At 49.9% G+C, this 24307-nt stretch overlaps 1 protein-coding gene across 3 annotated transcripts in view; it reads right to left on the bottom strand.

Moving 5' to 3' along the window:
• Positions 1-24307, bottom strand: part of BRDT (bromodomain testis associated) — a 146539-nt gene that overhangs the window by 24442 nt on the left and 97790 nt on the right. For all 3 annotated transcript variants that reach the window (XM_088444892.1, XM_088444890.1, XM_088444891.1), the window contains 4 exons: positions 21250-21409; positions 19888-20000; positions 14464-14590; positions 201-292 (listed from right to left, as the gene is read on the bottom strand). In XM_088444892.1, the coding sequence (XP_088301018.1) occupies positions 201-292; positions 14464-14590; positions 19888-20000; positions 21250-21409 (492 nt within the window). The remainder of the gene's footprint in view (positions 1-200; positions 293-14463; positions 14591-19887; positions 20001-21249; positions 21410-24307) is intronic.

Genomic DNA, 24307 nt, shown 5'->3' with positions numbered 1-24307 from the left:
CTGATAAATGATGATGTACTAAAATAGACACTGTAGTTCTAGATAATCCTCTGATGTCCTGTATATACATGTATGAAATACCGCACAGGATCTGACAATTTGCAATGAGGACCAGGAAATGTTAAGATGCCCTAATGCTGCTCAACAGGATTTCATGGAGGTCAGTTCTACAAATATTATACAAGTTTAAATGAAAATACCTTCTCCGATGGAGTCTTCACATCGCAATCTCCTTGGCCGGATGGAACGACATTTCCTAAAGGACTTTTTTCTACACCAGGTTTATATGAACCTTTTGAGACAGGGGAAAAAACAACACAATTAATAATGAAGTAATTAAGAGAGACTCCACAACAAGAGGAGTTTTGTATTTGATTTTGAGGTGCTGATGGGATAAACGGGTTATCCTCCCTTCCAGCTTTGTCTCATTATAAAAGGTATAAGTGGTTAGATTTTTTTTTTAAATAAAAAAAGATTAACTTTTGAATTTCAGAAAGAAAAAAGGAGAAAGGTGTAAGAGGGAGTGAAACATTCATGTACAACAAAGCATCAATTACAGTCATGAGTGGCATTACAGTCATGAGGAAGACATTTAACAATGTTCTGGATGGTTTGGCAAACAGACAGCAATGAAACATGAAATGCTGATCTTTATAGCATCACAAGGGAATTGGATACAGTGGTGCGTCCTGTTCTAGGCCGTACGTAATGTTTTCTCAAAACATGCCTGTCTATATGAAATATGCAAGAAATGGCACTTTCATGTGCACAAAATTAGCAGAAAAGTAGCATATCAGCCCAAAAGTATCATACTATAAGTGTAAAAGTAGTAAAGACTAATCAACATTGCTGTATATCCCATAGGACCAGTGGCGTAACTACTGCCCCCGCAGCGGCTTGGAGGCGTACTATTACAGGGGGCATTGCATATGGGGCACTAATTTAATAGGTTATAAACTATGTTCCCAATAATCTGGTTCTACATGGTCATAAAAACTGTGCAATAATTTGTTATAAGGGCATTACTGTGTGGCATGTGTAAGATGCATTGCTGTGTGGCATAATGTGTTGTAAGGGGTATTACGGTGTGGCATAATGTGTTATTGGGACATTCCGGTGTGGCATAATGTGTTATAAGTGGCATTACTTGGTGTGTCATAATGTGTAAGGCACATAACTATCATGAACATGAAACCGCACACCTTAAACGTCGTCTTTGAGTGTGTTCGTTTTTTGTTTTTTTGGGAGGGGGGGAAGGGGGGGCGCCTGTAACTTTTTTGGCATGGGGGAGCAAAATTTATAGTTATGCCACTGCATGGGACCAACAATGGTGAACCCAGGCTGCGACCTCAGTCACAGCACTGGGATCACAGCAACGTGGTGTCTATTTCCTACAGATACCTCCAAACTGCATTTGCATTTTAGATGGACGGAATTGCAGAGCCGCTTGTGTGGAGCTGTACAATTCCGTCCATCTCCAAATCAGACCCAAAATGTGCAGACAGATACCAGGTCTACTAGCATGTGTGAGAATTTGTGGAGCGCTCCCCTCCCCCCAGTGAAACTACATACCCCTCACAGTAACAAAAACCACACACACACACACACACACACACAGTGTCCCATTTTATAGTAATACCCCTATCCCTGCATTACAGTAACCAGGGGCACGAGGGGGGGGGGGCACTAATTACCTAAGCTTGTTGGACGGACCAGCAGGGGCCCAGGTCTGATGCTGTTCTCCTCTCCCTCTTACCAGTCAGCAGCCCAGCACTTACTGTAGCAGCAGTCTCTTCTCCCTTGCCTGTGGGAGGGGGGGGGAGCGATCACACTGATTGCGCCCCGCTGGATTAGCACCAGACTTAGGGGCTCACTGTGCCCCCCCTCCCCAGCACACAAGTAGGTTTTCTCTTTTTTTTCCCTAAGGGGGCATGGCCACACCTCCCACAATTAGGCCATGCACCTATCCTCCAGGCCCAGCTCTCTACTGCCCTGACAGAAACACCACCTCCAAATCTACACTACACAGAACACCCCTCAAATAACCTTTCTATACCCCTCACTCCACATAATACATGCCACACCTTTCAAACATTAAAACCCCCCCACCACTCTCAAATAACATTAATAACTCCTCATCTCACATAATACACCCCCACCCCTCAAATACTATACCCCCACACCACATAATACAGAGCACACCCCTGAAGTACTACACCCCCACACCACATAATACACCCCCACCCCACAATCCACAGCACACCCTTCAAACAATACACCCCCACCCCACATAATACATAGCACACCCCTCAAGTACTATACCCCCACACCACATAATACACCACACCGTTCAAACAATATACTCCCACACCACATAATACACCCCCCACCCCACATAATACACAGCACACCCCACATGATACACAGCACACCCTTCAAACATAACCCCACACAACATAATAAAAAAAGGGCAATACATCCCCACCTTTCAGATCACATTAATATAACCCACCACATATTACACCCCACACCTAATAAAATTAATACACCCCCATCCCCATATAACTTTAATAAACCACCCCCCATCCATATATAGCATTAATACACCCTCCCCAGATACTTACCACCAATCCTGAAGAAGGCTGTCACTAGTCCAATAACAGCTGGTGGTCTCTTCACAGTCACACTGTGCAGCTCCAGTATAGGACAGACAGGAGGAAAGGACAATGTTACCCGGGAAGGAGACAGAAGGGACAGAGTCTTTGGGGTCTTGGTGAAGGAAAGGAGTAGGGACTCCTCACTATAGGTAAAACGAGACATTTGGTAAAAGGTGGTCCCAGTTCCAACCCCTCGACAGAACTTGGGTAACGTTGTGTGTTTCGTGACCATTATTTAGACAGCAAAGATTTCTAGCCTTATTACTACTGGGTCATTAGTGATCATTCTAGGTACAGAACGGGGCAGGGTGCTGGACTGTAAAAAAGGGCACTAGAGCGTACCCGAAAAAGGGAATATGGCTACAAGAAAAGGGGACGTATCCTTAAGATGTGCCCCCTTTTCATCACTCTAGGGGACCTGCTCCCAGCACTCCCGAAAAAGGGAGTATGGCCACAAGAAAAGGGGACGTATCCTTAAGATGTGCCCCCTTTGCATCACTCTAGGGGGCCTGCTCCCTGCACTTACGGACATGCCGGGTTGCCCCCGAGCTCTCCACTCACTGTGAAAAGTTGCCATGTGCATGCAGGCTGCAGCAAAACAGAACCTGTCAGTTTGGAGACCGAATAATCTCCTCACCCTATGGTGGATTGGGCAAATGAAGTGGTCCTAGAAATATTTCCTTAAAGTGGCCTCATGTAGACAGGACCAAATCAACTGTAGGAGGAAACCAACAAAAACATTAGGGGGACTAGCAAACTATTACCCTAGCAACATAAAATGTTAAGCATCCCAGTGACCGTCATACAGCACAGGAGCCGGATTTAGACGTCATGGGGCCCTAAGCAAGATCTCAGTTTGGGGCCCCACTCTCTTAACTGAATTCATATTTAGACCCACGGCCCCCATAGCCCCACCCCCCCATCGCCCCCATAGCCACACACACACCCACAGCCACACAAACCCATCATGGCCCCCATAGCCACACACCCCCCCCAAGGCCCTCATAGCCACACACACACACCCCCCACACAGCCACAACACACGCCCCCCACAGCCACTCACACACCACAGCCACACACCCCCCCACGGTCCCCACAGCCACACACACCCCACAGCCACACACACCCCCATGTCCCCCCACACACTCCCACGGGCCCCACAGCCACACACACACACTCCCACGGCCCCCACAGCAACACACAGCCCCCACGGCCACACACACACACCCCGCCACAGCCTCCACGGCCACACACACACACCCCCACGGCCACACACAAACCCCCCCCACAGCCACACACCCCCACACCCCCACGGTCCCCACAGCCACCCCCCCCACAGCCACACACACCCCCATGGCCCCCACAGCCACAAACACACACACCCCGGCACAGCCCCCACTGCCACACACACACACCCCCGCCACAGCCCCCACCCCCACGGCCACACACACAACCACACCCCCCCACAGCCACACACCCCCACGGTCCCCAAAGCCACACACCCCTCCACAGCCACACCCCCACACACCCCCATGGCCCCCAAAGCCACACAAACACCCCCACAGCGCGCCACACACACCCCCACGGCCCAAACAGCCACACACAGACACCCCCACGGCCCCACACACACACAACCCCACAGACACACCCCCATGGCCCCCATAGCCACACACACCCACACCCCGACCCGGCTCCCACAGCCACACCCCCCCACAGCCCCCATAGCCACACACACACCCACAGCCACACAAACCCATCATGGCCCCCATAGCCACACACCCCCCCCAAGGCCCTCATAGCCACACACACACCCCCCACACAGCCACAACACACGCCCCCCACAGCCACTCACACACCACAGCCACACACCCCCCCACGGTCCCCACAGCCACACACACCCCACAGCCACACACACCCCCATGTCCCCCCACACACTCCCACGGGCCCCACAGCCACACACACACACTCCCACGGCCCCCACAGCAACACACAGCCCCCACGGCCACACACACACACCCCGCCACAGCCTCCACGGCCACACACACACACCCCCACGGCCACACACAAACCCCCCCCACAGCCACACCCCCCCACACCCCCACGGTCCCCACAGCCACCCCCCCCACAGCCACCCCCCCCACAGCCACAAACACACACACCCCAGCACAGCCCCCACTGCCACACACACACCCCCGCCACAGCCCCCACCCCCACGGCCACACACACAACCACACACCCCCACAGCCACACACCCCCACGGTCCCCAAAGCCACACACCCCTCCACAGCCACACCCCCACACACCCCCATGGCCCCCAAAGCCACACAAACACCCCCACAGCGCGCCACACACACCCCCACGGCCCAAACAGCCACACACAGACACCCCCACGGCCCCACACACACACAACCCCACAGACACACCCCCATGGCCCCCATAGCCACACACACCCACACCCCGACCCGGCTCCCACAGCCACACCCCCCCACAGCCACACACACACCCCCACGGCCCTCACAGCCACACACACCCCCACAGCCACACACACCCCCCAACGGCCCCCAAAGCCACACCCCAACAGCCACACACACACATTGACGGCCCCAAACACACCCACCCACAGCCACACACACCCCCATGGCCCCCACAGCCAAACACACACACCCCCACAGCCACACACACACCCCCACACACACACCCCCACAGCCACACACACACCCCCACAGCCACACACACACACACACACCCACAGCCACACACACCCTGCCCCCACAGCCACACCCCCCCCACACACAAACCCCCACAGCGCCACACACACTCCCACGGCCCCCACAGCCACACACACACACTCCCACGGCCCCCACAGCCACACACACTCCCACGGCCCCCACAGCCACACACACACACCCACGGCCCCCACAGCCACACACACACACCCACGGCCCCCACAGCCACACACACACACCCACGGCCCCCACAGCCACACACACACCCCACAGCCACACACACGCACCCCCACGGCCCCCACAGCCACACACACGCACCCCCACGGCCCCCACAGCCACACACACGCACCCCCACGGCCCCCACAGCCACACACACGCACCCCCACAGCCACACATCCCCCCATGGCCCCCACAGCCACACACACACACCCCCACGGCCCTCACAGCCACACACACAAACCCCCACAGCCACACACACCCCCCCCACAGCCACACACACACACACGCCCCCACGGCTCCCACAGCCACACACATGCACCCCCACGGCCCCCACAGCCACACACAAACGCACCCCACAGCCACACACACACGCACCCCCACAGCCACACACACACGGCCCCCACAGCCATACACACACCTCACAGCCACACACACAAACCCCCCCACGGCCCCCACAGCCATACACACACAAACCACCCCACGGCCCCCACAGCCACACCCCCATGACCCCATCCCCACAGCCAAACACACCCCCGCCACGGACCCCACAGCCAAACACACCCCCACATCCACACACATGATCCCACACACACCCCCACACAGACACACACACATCCCCACAGCCACACCCCCACACAGCTCCCACAGCCACACGCCCCCACAGCCACACACACACCCCCATGGCCCTCACAGCCACACACACCCCCACAGCCACACACACCCCCCAACGGCCCCCAAAGCCACACACCCCCCCCCAACGGCCCCCAAAGCCACACCCCAACAGCCACACACACATCGACGGCCCCAAACACACCCACCCACAGCCACACACACCCCCACGGCCCCCACAGCCAAACACACACACCCCCACAGCCACACACACATGCCCCCACAGCCACACACATGCCCCCACAGCCACACCCCCACAGCCACAAACACACACACCCCCACAGCCACACCCCCCCACAGCCACACACACCCTGCCCACACAGCCACACACACCCCCACACACACACAAACCCCCACAGCCACACACACACAAACCCCCACGGCCCCCACAGCCACACACACACTCCCATGGCCCCCACAGCCACACACACTCCCACGGCCCCCACAGCCACACCACCACACACCGCCCCCACAGCCACACACACGCACCCCCACAGCCACACACACGCACCCCCACAGCCACACACACACACCCCCACGGCCCCCACAGCCACACACACGCACCCCCACAGCCACACCCCCCCATGGCCCTCACAGCCACACACACAAACCCCCACAGCCACACACATCCCCACAGCCACACCCCCCCCCCCACAGCCACACACACCCCCCCCACAGCCACACACCCCCCCCCCCCCACAGCCACACATAGACACGCCACATACACCCCCACGGCTCCCACAGCCACACACACGCACCCCCACGGCCCCCACAGCCACACACAAACGCACCCCCACAGCCACACACACACGCACCCCCACAGCCACACACACACCGCCACGGCCCCCACAGCCATACACACACCTCACAGCCACACACACACAAACCCCCCCACGGCCCCCACAGCCATACACACACAAACCACCCCACGGCCCCCACAGCCACACCCAAACACACACACCCCCCACAGCCAAACACACCCCCGCCATGGACCCCACAGCCAAACACACCCCCACATCCACACACACGCCAAGCACAGCCACACACACATGATCCCACACACACCCCCCACAGCCACACACACACACACACCCCACAGCCGCGCACACACACCCCACCGCCACACACACACCCCACCGCCACACACACACCCCACCGCCACACACACACACCCCACCACCCACACAAATGTCCACGCACACACAGCCCCCACAGCCACACACACCCCCCCACGGCCCCCACAGCCACACACACACACGCACCCCCCCACAGCCACACGCACGCACCCCCCCCACAGCCACACGCACGCACCCCCCCACAGCCACACACACACACACCCCCCCCACAGCCACACGCACGCAACCCCCACAGCCACACACACGCACCCCCCCAGCCACACACACGCACGCACCCCCCCCACAGCCACACACACACGCACCCCCCCACACACACCCCCCCACAGCCAAACACATGCAGCCCCATGGCCCCCCCCACAGCCACACACACGCCCCCACAGCCACACACACACACACACACCACCATGGCCCCCACAGCCATACACACACACCCCCCCCACAGACACACACACACAACCCCATGGCCCCCACAGCCACACACCCCCAGAGCCACACCACCCCACAGCCGCACCCCCCCCACAGCCACACACACACCCCCCACAGCCACACACACAGCTACACACACCCCCACAGCCACACACACACACACACCCACCCACACACCCCCCCCACACAGACACACACAGCCACACACACACACCCACACCCCTACACAGACACACACACACACGGCCCCCACAGCCACACACACACACACCCACGGCCATGGCCCCCACAGCCACACCCCCCCCACAGCCACACACACACATCCCCACAGCCGCACGCCCCCCCACAGCCACACACGCCCCCACAGCCACACACACCCCCCCACGGCCCCCACAGCCACACACACCCCCCCACGGCCCCCCACAGCCACACACACACCCCCACGGCCCCCACAGCCACACACACACCCCCACGGCCCCCACAGCCACACACACCCCCCCACGGCCCCCCACAGCCACACACACCCCCCCACAGCCACACACACCCCCCCACAGCCACACACACACTCCCACAGCCACACACACACCCCCACAGACACAGACACGCCACATACACCCCCACGGCTCCCACCGCCACACACACGCACCCCCACAGCCACACACAAACGCACCCCCACACACACACACACCCCCACAGCCACACACACACACCGCCATGGCCCCCACAGCCATACACACCTCACAGCCACACACACAAACCCCCCCACGGCCCCCACAGCCATACACACACAAACCACCCCACGGCCCCCACAGCCACACCCCCACGACCCCACACACACACCCCCCACAGCCAAACACACCCCCGCCATGGACCCCACAGCCAAACACACCCCCACATCCACACACACGCCAAGCACAGCCACACACACATGATCCCACACACACCCCCCACAGCCACACACACACACCCCCCACAGCCACACACACCCCACCACCGCACACACACACCCCACCGCCGCACACACACACCCCACCACCCACACAAATGTCCACACACACACAGCCCCCACAGCCACACACACCCCCCCACGGCCCCCACAGCCACACACACACGCACCCCCCCACAGCCACACACACGCACCCCCCCACAGCCACACGCACGCACCCCCCACAGCCAGCCACACACACACGCACGCCCCCCACAGCCACACGCACGCACCCCCCCACAGCCACACACACGCACCCCCCCAGCCACACACACCCCAGCCACACACACGCACGCACCCCCCCCACCCCACAGCCAAACACATGCAGCCCCATGGCCCCCACAGCCACACACATGCCCCCACAGCCAAACACACACACACCGCCATGGCCCCCACAGCCACACACACACACACCCCCCACAGCCACACACACACACACACAACCCCATGGCCCCCACAGCCACACACCCCCAGAGCCACACCACCCCCCACAGCCACACCACCCCACAGCCGCACCCCCCCCACAGCCACACCCCCCCCCCACACACACACCCCACACAGCCACACACACACACACAGCGCCACACACACACCCACGGCCCCCACAGCCACACACACACACACTCCCTCGGCCCCTACAGCCACACACACACACACACACACACACACACACACCCATGGCCCCCACAGCCACCCCCCCCCACAGCCACACACACATCCCCACAGCCGCACACCCCCCACAGCTACACGCCCCCACAGCCACACACACACCCCCCCATGGCCCCCACAGCCACACACACCCCCCCATGGCTCCTCACAGCCACACACACCCCCCCACGGCTCCTCACAGCCACACACACCCCCCCACGGCTCCTCACAGCCACACACACCCCCCCACGGCTCCTCACAGCCACACACACCCCCCCACGGCTCCTCACAGCCACACACACCCCCCCACGGCTCCTCACAGCCACACACACCCCCCCACGGCTCCTCACAGCCACACACACCCCCCCACGGCTCCTCACAGCCACACACACCCCCATGGCCCCCACAGCCACACACATCCCCATGGCCCCCACAGCCACACACACCACCATGGCCCCCACAGCCACACACACACACCCCCACAGCCACACCCATGGCCCCCACAGCCACACACACTCCCCCACAGCCACACACACACCCATGGCCCCCAACAGCCACACACCCACACCCATGGCCCCCACAGCCACACACACACACACATGGCCCCCGCCCACACACACACATGGCCCCCACAGCCACACCCCCCCCCCCACGGCTCCCACAGCCACACACACCCCCATGGCCCCCACAGCCACACACACACACACACACCCCCACAGCCACACACCCATGGCCCCCACAGCCACACACACCTACCCATGGCCCCCACCCACACACACACCCATGGCCCCCACAGCCACACACTCCCCCCCATGGCCCCCACAGCCACACACACACACACACACACACACACACCCATGGCCCCCACAGCCACACACACACACCCCCCCATGGCCCCCACAGCCACACACACACACCCCCATGTCCCCCACAGCCACACACACACACCCCCATGGCCCACACAGCCACACACACTACTGCCTTATTGACACAGACACTCTTACTGACAGGGACACCGCTTACTTACAGATACCACTTTCTAACACAAACCCCTTACTGACACCGATACAGACTCACTTACTGACACATACTTATTGACACAGACACCACTTACTAACAGGCACGCTTACCTACAGACACCTCTTACTGACAAACACACTGACACCACCTCGTGACACAGGCACACTTCCCTACACAGACACCCCTTACTGACACAGATGCCACATAATGGAAGATTCCCCTTACTGACACTACTTATTAGCACATTATTATACAGTACATACATACTGATAGACACCCCTTACTAACACACACACACACACACACACACACACACACACACACTTATTGACAGGACTACAGCAGGGGAGTTCTGAAACATGGTTCAGAGCAAAGACACTGAGGGGAGTTAAAAGGAGGGTGACGGCAGGGACAATGAGGGCAAGTTGCAGGGAGGGTGATGGCAGGGACAATGAGGGCAAGTTGCAGGGAGGGTGAGGGCAGGGACAATGAGGGCAAGTTGCAGGGAGGGTGAGGGCAGGGACACTGAAGTAACCAAATGTGACCATGTGATAAATATATACATTCATATACAGTCAGGTGCATAAATATTGGGACATTGACAGAATTTTCATATTTTGGCCTCTATTCACCACCACAATGGCTTTGAAATTAAACAAACAAGATGTGCTTTAACTGCAGACTTTCAGATTTAATTTGAGGGTAATTACATCCAAATCAGGTGAACGGTGTAGGAATTACAATGGTTTCAATATGTGCCTCCCACTTTTTAAGGTGCCAAAAGTAATGGGACTATCAACTCAAAAGCTATTTCATGGACAGGTGTGGGCTATTCCCTCGTTATTTCATCATCAATTAAGCAGGTAAAATGTCTAGAGTTGATTCTAGGTGTGACATTTGCATTTGGAATCAGTTGCTGTCGACTCTCAATAGGAGATCCAAAGAGCTGTCACCATCAGTGAAGCAAGCCATCATTAGGCTGAAAAATCAAAACAAACCCATCAGAGAGATAGCAAAAACATTAGGTGTGGCCAAATCAACTGTTTGGAACATTCTTAAAAAGAGAGGACACACCAGAGAGAGCTCAGCAACACCAAAAGACCCGGAAGACCACGGAAAACAACTGTGGTGGATGACAGAAGAATTCTTTCCCTGGTGAAGAAAAACCCCTTCACAACAGTTGGCCAAATCAAGAACACTCTCCAGGAGGTAGGTGTATATGTGTCAAAGTCAACAATCAAGAGAAGACTTCACAAGAGTGAATATAGAGGGTTCACCACTAGATGTAAACCATTGGTGAGTCTCAAAAACAGGAAGTCCAGATTAGAGTTTGCCAAACAATATCTAAAAAAAGCCATTACAGTTCTGGAACAACATCCTATGGACAGATGAGACAAAGATCAACTTGTACCAGAGTGATGGGAAGAGAAGAGTGTGGAGAAGGAAAGGAACTGCTCTTGATCCAAAACATACCACCTCATCAGTGAAGCATGGTGGTGGTAGTGTCATGGCGTGGGCATGTTTGGCTGCCAATGGAACTGGTTCCCTTGTATTTATTGATGATGTGACTGCTGACAAATGCAGCAGAATGAATTCTGAAGTGTTTCGGGCAATATTATATGCTCATATTCAATCAAATGCTTCAGAACTCATTGGATGGCGCTTCACAGTGCAGATGGACAATGACCCGAAGCATACTGCAAAAGCAACCAAAGTTTTTTAAGGCTAAAAAGTGGAATTTTATGCAATGGCCAAGTCAATCCCCTGACCTGAATCCGATTGAGCATGCATTTCACTTGATGAAGACAAAACTGAAGGGGAAATGCCCCAAGAACAAGCAGGAACTGAAGACATTTGCAGTAGAGGCCTGGCAGAGCATCACCAGGGATGAAACCCAGCGTCTGGTGATGTCTATGCGTTCCAGACTTCAGGCTGTAATTGCCTACAAAGGATTTGCAACAAAGTATTAAAAAGTGAAAGTTAGATTTAGGATTGTTTAGTTTGTCCCATTACTTTTGGCCCCTTAAAAAGTGGTAGGCACATATAGAAACCGTTGTAATTCCTACACCGTTCACCTGATTTGGATGTAATTACCCTCAAATTAAATCTGAAAGTCTGCAGTTAAAGCACATCTTGTTTGTTTCATTTCAAAGCCATTGTGGTGGTGAATAGAGGCCAAAATATGAAAATTCTGTCAATGTCCCAATATTTATGCACCTGACTGTATATTTAGTATATAATGTAATTGCAGAAACCAGAACTCCCTGCATATGAAGCTGTTCAGTGCCCTCCAATGGGTACAACAATATAACCAAGACAGTGGCAGCAGCACTCTTATTATCTAGAGAGTCCAATGCTTGAAAATGAAGTATAACATTACATAAAACATGCATAACATAACACATACATATATATCTCACACACACTTATCTGATAGCTTTCAGTAGTGCCTCCTCTCCTCTTCTTCAGGGTTCAGGACATACAGCTGGCCTGTCATGCTCGCCAAGTAACTGAGGCTTTCAGTCAGATGATTCCCTGTGCTAGCTCCTCCGGCTCCATAGCACTTCTCCACAGGCAGGCGCACACACACACACAGTCATCAAGTCACATTGCACGCTTACCCAGTAAAAAGCCCGTTGTTTACAGCCTCGGGGAGGCGAAGCTACTTCTAGCCAGATGTTTTAGTTTTTGCTGCTGTCCTTAAAAGGCAAGCTGCAGTGCCCGAGGAGGTTAGGGAGATAAATATTTCTGGCAAGAGGCTAGCGGGTGCTTCTGTGCACACCCAGAACACCCCTTAGTTTCACCTATGATCCTCACAACAACTCATTGGTGGCCGGTCCTGGGGAAGTACCAGCTAACATGAAGCACAGACGGTGCCAGCTATGAAGGCGGCCCCCTTTATTTTGACAGCTGTGCGTCCCTGAAGTTACCTGTACCAGAGCATGCAGGGAAGGGATTTCTTAATTCTGATATGGTACTGCCTGCGGTCAGCACTAGTGACTAATCCCAGCAGCGGCCACACAGCGCCCTCGCGCGACCCTCTATTTGGGAGGCGTGTGTCCAAACGGATATATAAATTGCAGTGTAAGAGTAAAGCTGCCCAGCATTTGTGGGCTACATGTAAAAGCAGCCAATATCTAATCTGCATGCAAAAATAATATGTGTATTTACACCCATTGTATTGCAACATGGTTTGTTCCAGGTGCAAAATTATTTGCTTTTTTTTGTTTTACTCAGTTTGCATTTGATCCATGGTAGTTTGTTTTTTTGCTTTAGCTACAGTATATCTTTGAGGAACAAAGAAAACAAATCAAAGTAACTCCTCTTGATCCACAATAATTTTCATTAAATAGCATTTCTACTAGGCTGTTTCAGAGGGGCACCACGCCCTGCCCAATTTTAGATGGGCAAAATGCACTGTGTCCTTATGGAGGCATCCTGCTGATCACAGCCTAACACCGGTGGGCCCGCAGCATCCCACCTCGTGCTATGTTGCTGCACCTCTCCCTATCCCCTGCGCTGGCCGTAGTGTCCGGTGGAGGGGGGTGGAGAACACACATGCCGGAAGGCCACGTCCCTCCCTTGATAAGCCATGCCGCCTGATCAAGAAGCTAGAATGAACACTATTAAATATACCAATACCTACCTTAATAAATACAAAAGGAAATTAGCCTGTAAGTTGTTTTATAAATGTCAATTTCACCTTTTGATTTTATTTGGTCTCTTATTGTATCATTTTGAAACAGTTTGCTACTTTATTGGCATGTACCATTGTCACTATTCTTTTATGTTTTGGCCCACGTCTGCTCTTTGTTGCTTTGCATATTTTTTGCTTTTTTAGTTTGTGAGCTATTTGAAAACCAATACAATTCATACCGCTTATTTTAATAAAACAAAAAAATAAAAAATAAAAAACACACACACACCATGATGAAGAGGTTAACAAAAAAAAAATTGGCAAAAACATATGTACTTACATTCTGGTCTTAGAAGAATATCTGCAACTTCATTTTTAAATTCAACAGCTGTTTCACGATGAAACGTGAAATTAAGTGACGTGTCATTTCTCATATCAGTTTCTTCTTTTTTGGAATTTAATGAATTCTAAAAAAGTAGTAAAAGACCAGATTAATGTCAACTAGTTCACATAAAACCTATTAAGCTTATAGAGGGATTGACAACCCACACACTTTGAGCAAAATTTAAAAACAGGATTTATCTGTCAATACGGCTTATCTGCCACATCTAGGCAATGTCACGCCCGGCACTCTGGGAGACTGGGGCTCCTAGAGGGAGGGAACCAGTGGCGCTGCAGCCATCACAGATTGTAAATACAGTATGGTGGCAAGCAAGAGTGGACGACATCAGATTAGATTAGAGAGCCCTGCGTTCCCGCCCCTAGAACCGCCACTGTTTTTGCGGTTGGAAAAGCATAGCAAAAAATAAAACACATTAGAGAAAAAGTGACAACTATATAACAAATACTGAAAACAATGTCTGAAAAGTGTATATTTGTTAAGGTACCAGGGGAGGAGTGCAATGACATCAACAGAAAGGGCTACTAAAACTTAAGATGGGTACACACTATACGATGTAACGATACATTGCGAGCACTGTACACACTGCATGGTCCGATGTAATATATGGTTACATGTTGCAGCATGGCGTCGTTCATTGCATCGTCCTATCTGCTTTGCAGAATAGCAGATGGGATGACAGGATGAACGACCATCACGAATGATGGATCGGGCGTACACACTGCACGACCCGTACGATATATGTACGACCGATCATATAGTGTGTACCCAGCTTTAGGTGCCAGCACATGGGAATTGTCCATTTCTGCGTCTTAATATATTTATTTTAATGGAGAAGCTTTGTTGTGGTATTCTGAAACATGTTGGGTCAATTATCAAATTGCACATACAATAATACATTATGTAACAGGAAAAGTAACCACAATGATTTAGTAAAACCTTAAACCATGCATGCTTGTTCAAATGCATTTGTTTATTTCCATTTATATAGCGCACAGCAGCGCTTTACAGAGAATATTCGGCCATTCACATCCGTCCCTGCCCCAGTGGAGCTTACAATCTATATTCTCTATCACATGCTCACACACATACGCACTAGGGGTAAATTTTTGTTAGGAGCCAATTAACCTACCAGTATATTTTTGGAGTGTGGGAGGAAACCGGAGTACCCGGAGGAAACCCACGCAAGCACAGGGAGAATATACAAACTCCACACAGTTATGGCCGTAGTGGGTATCGAACCAACGACCTCAGTGCTGTGAGGCTGTACAAAAACTTACATTGGTACTGCCTACAACTTCTCAATTCTGCCCATAACTAGCATATTTATTCTGCCCAGCGCTGGCAGCATAAAGTGGCTCACAATCAGCATAAGATGTTGCCACACCACGAGCCACAGTATATCCCCTGAGCAGGGCCTGGTCATTTCCCTGAGACTAAGCTCCAAGCAGAGATTCTGGTAACCTCCTCAGACTATGAAGCGAGAAACTTATGGCCAGGGTGTCTTTAGTGTGTAAGATGCTACCAGCTAAATTATATGGTAAGCATTGGGCTCTCAACCATAGCTATAGAAGTTTGCATAGATTACGGTTTGTGCCAATTAGAGAGGACAAGTTTGTGCTGAATAATCACCAAAAGTTACCAGATGTCCTGGTCCTAGCCTCTATCGTCAGTGGCAAGACAAATAATGACTCCTCTTACAAGACACAGAGAAAAGTCCAGTACAAGACTGCAGATGTGCCCAAAGCATTATTGTTTGTGGCAAGGCTGAGAGTGTCTTCATCAATGCGGTCAGCAAAACTGCACTCGTAAGTCAGGCCTTTAATTGTATTAATTACACCTGCTGGTCTTGTTCGCTATTTAGCCATCAAGAGCAGGTATTATAGATCTGACTAACACATTAGTTCAGTAGTTACCAAACTCTGTTCTCAAGGCACCCTAACAGTCCAGGTTTTAAGGATATCCATACGTAAGTGACCTAATTAGTACTTCAGTCAGTTTGACTATACCATTTGTGCACAAGCATGGATATCCTCAAAACCGGGACTGTTAGGATAACTCGAGGACCAAGTTTGGGAAACCCCCCTGAGTTAGTTTCCAATTTGGAACGGACCCTTCTTTTACCAGTCAAGAAGTCCATTCAGCAGAGGTGTTGGAATTCCAAAGATTGGGGGGGTTGTCAAACTCAGATCTGAAGTTACTGAGATCCCAAATAACAGGTTTGGACTAACACACCACACTGTGTGAGGTGCTATGTTGAATGTCTGGAGTTTCTTCAGAGAAGGAAAACGAAAACAATCCAAATCTACTAAGTTTTGGCCTAGTCACAATGTCTTACATTGCTGGGTTTCAACCCTACATTATCCCGTGTCAGTGACTCCAGGAAAGTGGCTAGAGATGCAACACTGTATGGAAGTCCTTCCAAAACGTGTAATGTTTCCCATCATTGTCTGGTGATAATCTTTAGAAAATTGATTCTACAGTTTTCAGAATGTACCACTCCCTTGCATAGTCTCAGGGATTCCTATGGGCTTTGATTCACACCCACTATGTTTGGCCAGACCATATTTCACACACACAGCAGGTAAGAGACAAATTCCAACTAGTGAGCATGGGAGGTAGTAAGTGTCATCTGAAAACTGAGACATCAGTAATACATATAAAACTAAGGGCAGCATAATTGGGAACAAAGGTCTTCAGTGCCAAAAAATTTTAAAGTGTCAATGAGCTGTTCATAGACAATAGGACAGCAGTTTTATGGAGCATGCCGTTACTCATTCCATATTTCAGGGCAAGGAAGTGCTAGAGTGGGTGGCTCAGAAAACATTCACAATGTATTTACCAGGGGAATTCAATGAATTTGCAGATTAGTTACCTCACCAGGAAGGAGTGATGTATAAAAAAAATTTCCAAAATACTTTTAAGATCTTCCCTTGGAAGTCCACACATGGAACATCTTTCAAAACCCCATTGCACAGTTCCCGTGTTTGTTCTGCAAAGCACAGATGAAGGGAGCTGGGATGACGTACAAGATGTACATAACATCCCTTTGCCTTTCCACTACCAGACCTATTTTTGAAGGTACTGTAACATATCAGAAGAGCAGGTAAGCTAAATGTTGCTCTTAATCAGTCAACTGCACCAAAGCCTAACCATCCGGTGTCCTCTAAAGACGGCTTTCCAGATTGGTTAACAGATAAGGTTATGTCTTCGCCAGTTGTGTGGTTATCCCTCTCTCAAGCCCCTTATTACCCCAAAACACCAACATATGGCACATTGATCCTTTCTTGGTGTTTTTGCTTCTGATACAGATCCTATTAATTAGCGAGCTTGAAACTCAGCTTCTCTGTTAGCACTGCTTTGTGCGGCCAGAGGCACAGAACTAATACTCATTCATACCACAAACTATTAATAAAGACTTTAGGGATTAATTAATATCTTCAATATAAATCTTTAATGGGACACTGAAACATTTTTCAGTCAGCCAATTGTGACATACTGCTAGCCTATCTATATTGCTGCTAAGAGTAGGAAACCCTCCTATACAGCAAAGTCATCCACTGTTAGGGGTAGATTACGGCTACTATAAGGGAGGCTAGTAGTGATACTAACCCCAGGGTCACTCACTGCTATGTGCAGCTACTACTAAGTCCACAGCTACATGCATCATTATACAAGTATTTGTCCACACTGATCACAGGCCCTCTGGTCGAACTACATTTTTTATTTTAAAACATTAGATCTACAAAAGATTAGGTTTCTCAGAGCAACTACCAGGTATTTCTGGCCTTCAGGGGGGGTAGGGGGTTAGACTGCCAGGACTCCGGTCCCAGGCCGGGAGAGAGAGGGGGCCTGGGGGGCAGCAGCATGGAATGCACCGGGCGGCATGCAGGGTGAAAAGGAAATAGGCGCCACAGAATTTGAACAATGGAGCCGGCCACGAGCCAATGCTCTTTCTCCCTTCCTGCCGCCTGGTGCATTCTGCACTGCTGTCACCCGGGCCTCCCACCCTCTCTCTCTCTCAGGAAATGCCACCTGTGTTCAATTTTTTAAGAAACCAGGTATGCTGACCCTGCCCTGTGCCCGCCCTCTAGTCCAGCCAACCTACCCTGCACTGTTCCTCCCCCAGTCCAGACAATCTTTCCTGCCCCCCCTCCTAGTCCAGCCAGCCTGCTTTCCTTGCCACTCCCAATAGTCCATCCAGCCTTCCCTGCGCCCCCCCCCTCCTAGTCCAGCCAGCCAGTCTTCCCAGCCCCAGTTCAACCAGCCTTCCCTGCCCTTTGCCATTTCTGTCCACCCTTCCCAGCCCAGTGGCCCCCTTGTCCAGCCTTCACAGCCATGTGCCACTCCCTCTCCTTTACCATATCTAACCATCCTTGTGCCCCCAATAGGTCTAGCCCTCGCTGCCCTGCACTTCCTTCCTTCAGGCTTTTTATATGAAGATAGATATCGCTTCCCTTGTATATTTAGTATAGATTCTGGTTTTCAGTGTGTGTGAATTTACAGCGTTTTTTTTTTGTATATTTCTGTATATGTATAGCTTCATATATAATATTATAGATTGACACGTTATAAAAACAACTGCCTCCACAGTCCAAAAGCTGGGAATTTTTACACTCGTTTACGCACCAATTGATGCCCCATCCCCAAAGTAGCTCCACCCACATTACCCACATTAACAGTTCCGCCCAACTTCCTGTAGGGGGATCCTGCCTATTTTGTCAGCCAAGACCCTACAGATGTTGCTGGCTCTGCAGAAATATCTGGCAAACATTAGTGTACTCTGTGCTATTTCAGTAAGGAGCAGCAATGGACCAGTTAACCTAAGGAACAAAATTAAGCTCTAGTTCACAGTGCAGCTCAATACAGAAGGGTGGAGAGTTCCAGGACTGCTGCCAGCTTAACAGAGTTCCAGCCTTTTGGTTTGCAGAGATTGCTTATTCTTTGCCCTTCATACCCAGTTACAGTTTTCTTTTTCAAAGTAAAAGTTATGCCATTATGTGCCTTGCATCTTTATGTTCTATTACAGTAACATCCAGCAGTGGTTCCAAGACAATCTGTTGTAATTGTGTTCTTGTCTCTTTTCCAGTCTCGTTTCCAAAAGTCAAAGTCATCAGCAATCTTCTATAAGGTCTAGTGGTGGGGGCAATACTATTTTCTTAGAACACAGCAAGTTGGCAGATTCTACATTCGGGCAAACTTGTATTTAATATCATGTTTAAAAAGGAGAATACCTATTTAGTTAACAATTAAATAAGACAATTAATGATAATAAACACGTACCGAAAATGCCTAATAGATGCGCAAACAAGAAAGCAGTTCACACATACGTTTTTGCTTTTAATCCAAACACCAGTGTATTACCTCTGATATAGCGCTGTCTGTACGAGATAAATAGGATTCTGAGGTGTGCTGCTTGGTAGGAGGAAACGTTCCATGTACAGGACTCTGGATCGGTGACAATACCTCACTTATAGCTACAAATAAAATATATATGCATATAAATAAACTGAAAAGGCACAGCAAATTACACCTCTTTGGCCAGTATCCAATTAGCCCCAATAATTTCTCTCACAAAAACAAAAACGGGCTGTTATCGCGATTTTTGAAAGATGGTCATTATCGGGCTATCCAATTACAGAGTTTATTTTGTGAGAAAAATGTCCAGTTTTCGTGAGAGAACAGACAGGGTCTGTGAAACCTGTGTGTGTTCGTGATCACAGACACGAAAACAGGGTCGTTTTCAGGGATTTGTTTAGCCTGCCCGAGGCAGGTGAAACAATCCCCCGGTAAGTGCCGTCTTTTAGGGCTAAATTAGATAGCCCGGTGGATCCATTAGCACCCAAATAATGTTTGGAGCGAATTGAATACCAGCCTTTACGTTGGTCTGCCAAATGTGAAACTAACAATTAAATGTAACACTTAAAAGGGAGACCATCAACAAAAATGTTCTGTGCTTAAAAGTGTAGAATGGCAAAATGCCTATAATGTACGTTCTCTCTTTATTCAAGTTTTGGGGGTTGTCTCTACCACCACTTTGTCACCTCTCTATCACTTTTTTGGTCTTCACTATAGTGGATGTTGCTGCCAATGTGATACGCCATCTCACACATCCTGTGTCATTAAACTGAAATGCCTGCCTATTGTATTATGAGATTATTAGAACACCTTATTTCACTTCAGTTGATTGATAAGAGTCTCTTTGAGAAGACAGATTATAGGGGAAAAATGGCTGTGGAGGAGTACTGAACAGTGACCTCTGCCCTCCGACTTACTAGCTCCATCACAGAAAACAGCCGATGTCTTAAAACAAGAATATTTTACACATTTATCCTTTATAATTACCTTAGATCAATGAAAATGAAAATATGAATAGACAGAGGAGGCAGACTGAAAAAGATTTACAAAGGAGAATTCATGTACCAAATAAATGTGGTTGCTTTGCAAAGTATAATTTCATCCAAGAGGATTGTGGAGGTGCCAGTTTTTAATCGGTGGCTCAAATGTACTGAACTATTATCTCTTTTTGGAGGTCTGTCAGTGACATTGTTTATTAACTTAGTAATTTTTTTTTTTTTTTAATGACTGCAATGAGGCAATCAGATAAAACCCGGTACTCATCTACGTATATAGTTCACTCCTAGCACTCCAAAATGATGAAGTAACAGTTTTATCTGCAGAGAGCATGACACATTAAATTTATGGCTTGCATGACCTATTCCTTACCCAAAGGTGATAGCAGGATACCATCTGGCAATCCATCTGTATCGTGGAATGAGGATTTACATGGATGGCTGACTAATGGGACTTGTGAAGAACATGGATAGTCATTTGAAAAAGAAGGGTGAGCAAATCTGGATTCTCTGGATACTGCAGTGTAAGTTAACTAAAAAGGACAGTAAAAGTAAAACAAAGATAATAAACTTAAAAATAACAGAAAAACAACCACAGCTGAAAGGTATATGTGCATTGCCAAAAAAAAAAATATTTTGTATAATATATATATATATATATATATATATATATATATATTTTTTTTACACACAATCTTGTCTGTAGAGGAAAGTAAATATTAGGGATCTCACTTCCACCCCCCCAAATATGCTGCCCAGAACAGTAGTTTTTTTTGTTAGTTTCACACAGCCAATGTCTGATGCAGAGGGCAATGAGAACACTTTGCCCCCACAATACCATTTCTGCTGTTGCCATTTACCTGTGCCTACTAGCCAACTCTCATGTATCAGCACTGGCAAAATCAGGCGAATCCCTCTGCCAGCGATTACGGCCTTATAGCCTGGGATAATTATGTGCTATATTGAGCAAAATGAAAAATACACCTGTTTTTTTTTCCTGCAAAGCGGCTTTTTGTCCTTTAATAAATCAGCCAGTAGTAATGGATGCAAACAAAATAAGCCTGTAATATGAGCTGCCATGTCATGACTGACATTGCCTTTATGTATGAATCTTGCAATTCACAGTGCATTTGTGGAGAGCCCAAGTAAGCAAGTTCCAGTCAGTTTTGTTAAAGAAAACCTCCCCTTTAATATTGAAAGACCGTGGTGGGCAAGGAATATTCCAGCCCAGTAATACACTAAGCTTTGATAATTCATTCATTAGAAATACTGGCTTTGCTCTTTATACATCTTGTTCTGTAAAATTAAATTAAAGTTATTGCTGATCTCTTCCATCGGAGAACAGCAAGTAATGACACTGGGGCTGATGCATAGTTGAAGGTACGCCTGTTTGTGGAACGGATCTTGCATGATTTCTTGCGGTCCATGCTTTGGAACTGCGCGTACGCAAGTATGGGAGATACAGAATCATAAGCATTTCAGTCACATTGGCATATCTATAATGGATGCAGGTGTGGGCCCCCCTGGACCCAGTGGCCTGTGTGCACCGCACACTCTACACCCATTATTAATACTTACTGCTCCAGAGGCCTACGCGGTGGTCAATTTCCCAGAGGTTTGTGCATGCACAGTAAAAGTGCCTCTGGGACCATGACACTGGCGCCATGTTACTGGAGACCTGCACATGTGCAGTAGATGCTGGCACAATGCCAGAGTCTACTGCTTCACAGAGAAGGGGCCAGCTCTGAGTAGTCTTCACACGGCCCCCCCTGTCCAGTCATATCTACATTAATGACAGATGCACATTGTCCTCGAGGTAAAGTCAGTTATGAGAAATCGATTTAAAGAGAAATTCGTTTTACATAACTAGACTTATTCCTGCGGATATCACACAAGCACAGCAACATCCTTCCCTTTAAAGTTCTGGACAGAAGAATAAATGCAGTATGGAGGAACACATTTTCAACAAGTTACTTCATTTGAGTAGGACAGATTCACCTTTCTGCTTAGTGGGAGACGTGCCACATTAGTGGAGGAGATCATATTTTACTATTCTATTCTTGCCAGGAGACAGGCTCTGACAAGTGACCATCCTGGCGAAGAGCTAAAAGCAGTGCGATAGCGGAACACCATCACACTGCTTCCTCCTAAGGCTCTCGGCACACACTGCGCATCCGGCGTATTCATCACAGAGGGTGACTGATCGCTCTCTAAAAAAAAAAAATGTGTGAAATGGTAGTCCATAGGCTAATATAGGATAACACCATCTGGAGATTGGGTTACCCGTCGGGGCCAAGCTTCAACTGGCAGCACAGCAGCTCCCATACAAATCTATGTGAACGAAAATGGAGGGACCGTGGCAGATATCAGCTGCGATCCCTCTGTAGTACATCGGGAGGATTGGTAATATTTGCGAGCACCCCCAATATTTAACAAAATAGGCCCCATTGAGTGATTTTACAAAATACCACCTCTTTCTATTTCAGGGGACTCTGTTATGGATATATTAACCATTGACTTAAATTTTGGGTATAATTAATCTCTACACACACACACTATTATTTTTGTTCCTCCATTTAACGGATTTAAATTTTTTCTACATTAATATATTTTGTAATTAGATTAAATAATGCATTTCACTCAAACTTCATGTGAAATTTAAGATTATTGCAGAGTCCTTTATAATTTATACTGCACTGTCTATGTATCTCTATATGGATAACCGCTATATTTATTTTTTTTATTAAGATTTATAGATCTATTTTTTGAACAGGGGGCCTGATTCAGAGCCGGACGCTCTGAACGAGCGCCCGCTCTGAATCAGGGCTTTTTTTTTGGTGCGTCCTCCTGGACGCTCGCATAGCTGTGGGTTACCACCCACAGCTTATGCGAGTGTCCATGATGATTGTCCATCGCGACCATCGGGCTTGCGACGAGACCCTGCGGTAGGGTCTCGCTGCCGCAAGCCCTGGAGTGATTTTGGCTCCATCAGAGCCAAAATCACTCCCACTGACATCACTAGCGAGCGAGTGAGTGAATGAGACCCAGAGCCTATTTGCATATTATACATTTGGTATTTTTTACGGAGTATATAAACAGAGCATCTGTGGTGGAGTTGCTTACAACACTGTATCATGGCAACCATGTGACATAAATGGGGCTTCCACTTTTCAATTCCACTTTTCATCTTCCATACCAATGTGTCACACCCCTATTTACTTTAAATTAGCGATTAAGGCCCACATGGACCTGGGGCTAAATAACGTTCAAGGGCCTTTTGTGGGAATCAGAGGAACTGTGGCCAGTGCTGTGTAGGTTTGGCCTGTGCCATGTGGTCACATACACCTTTACACAGTTAGGCTGGGTACACATTTAAGGATGTGTACCCAGCAGACCCTTCATGTGACGGGACCCGGCAGGGGGTCCCGGCA

The sequence above is a fragment of the Taudactylus pleione genome, unplaced genomic scaffold, assembly GCF_031769625.1.
Source record: "Taudactylus pleione unplaced genomic scaffold, aTauple2 ptg000373l, whole genome shotgun sequence".
NCBI lineage: Eukaryota > Metazoa > Chordata > Amphibia > Anura > Myobatrachidae > Taudactylus > Taudactylus pleione.
The sequence above is the reverse complement of the archived record's forward strand: the minus strand, read 5'-3'. Positions and strand labels throughout refer to the sequence as shown.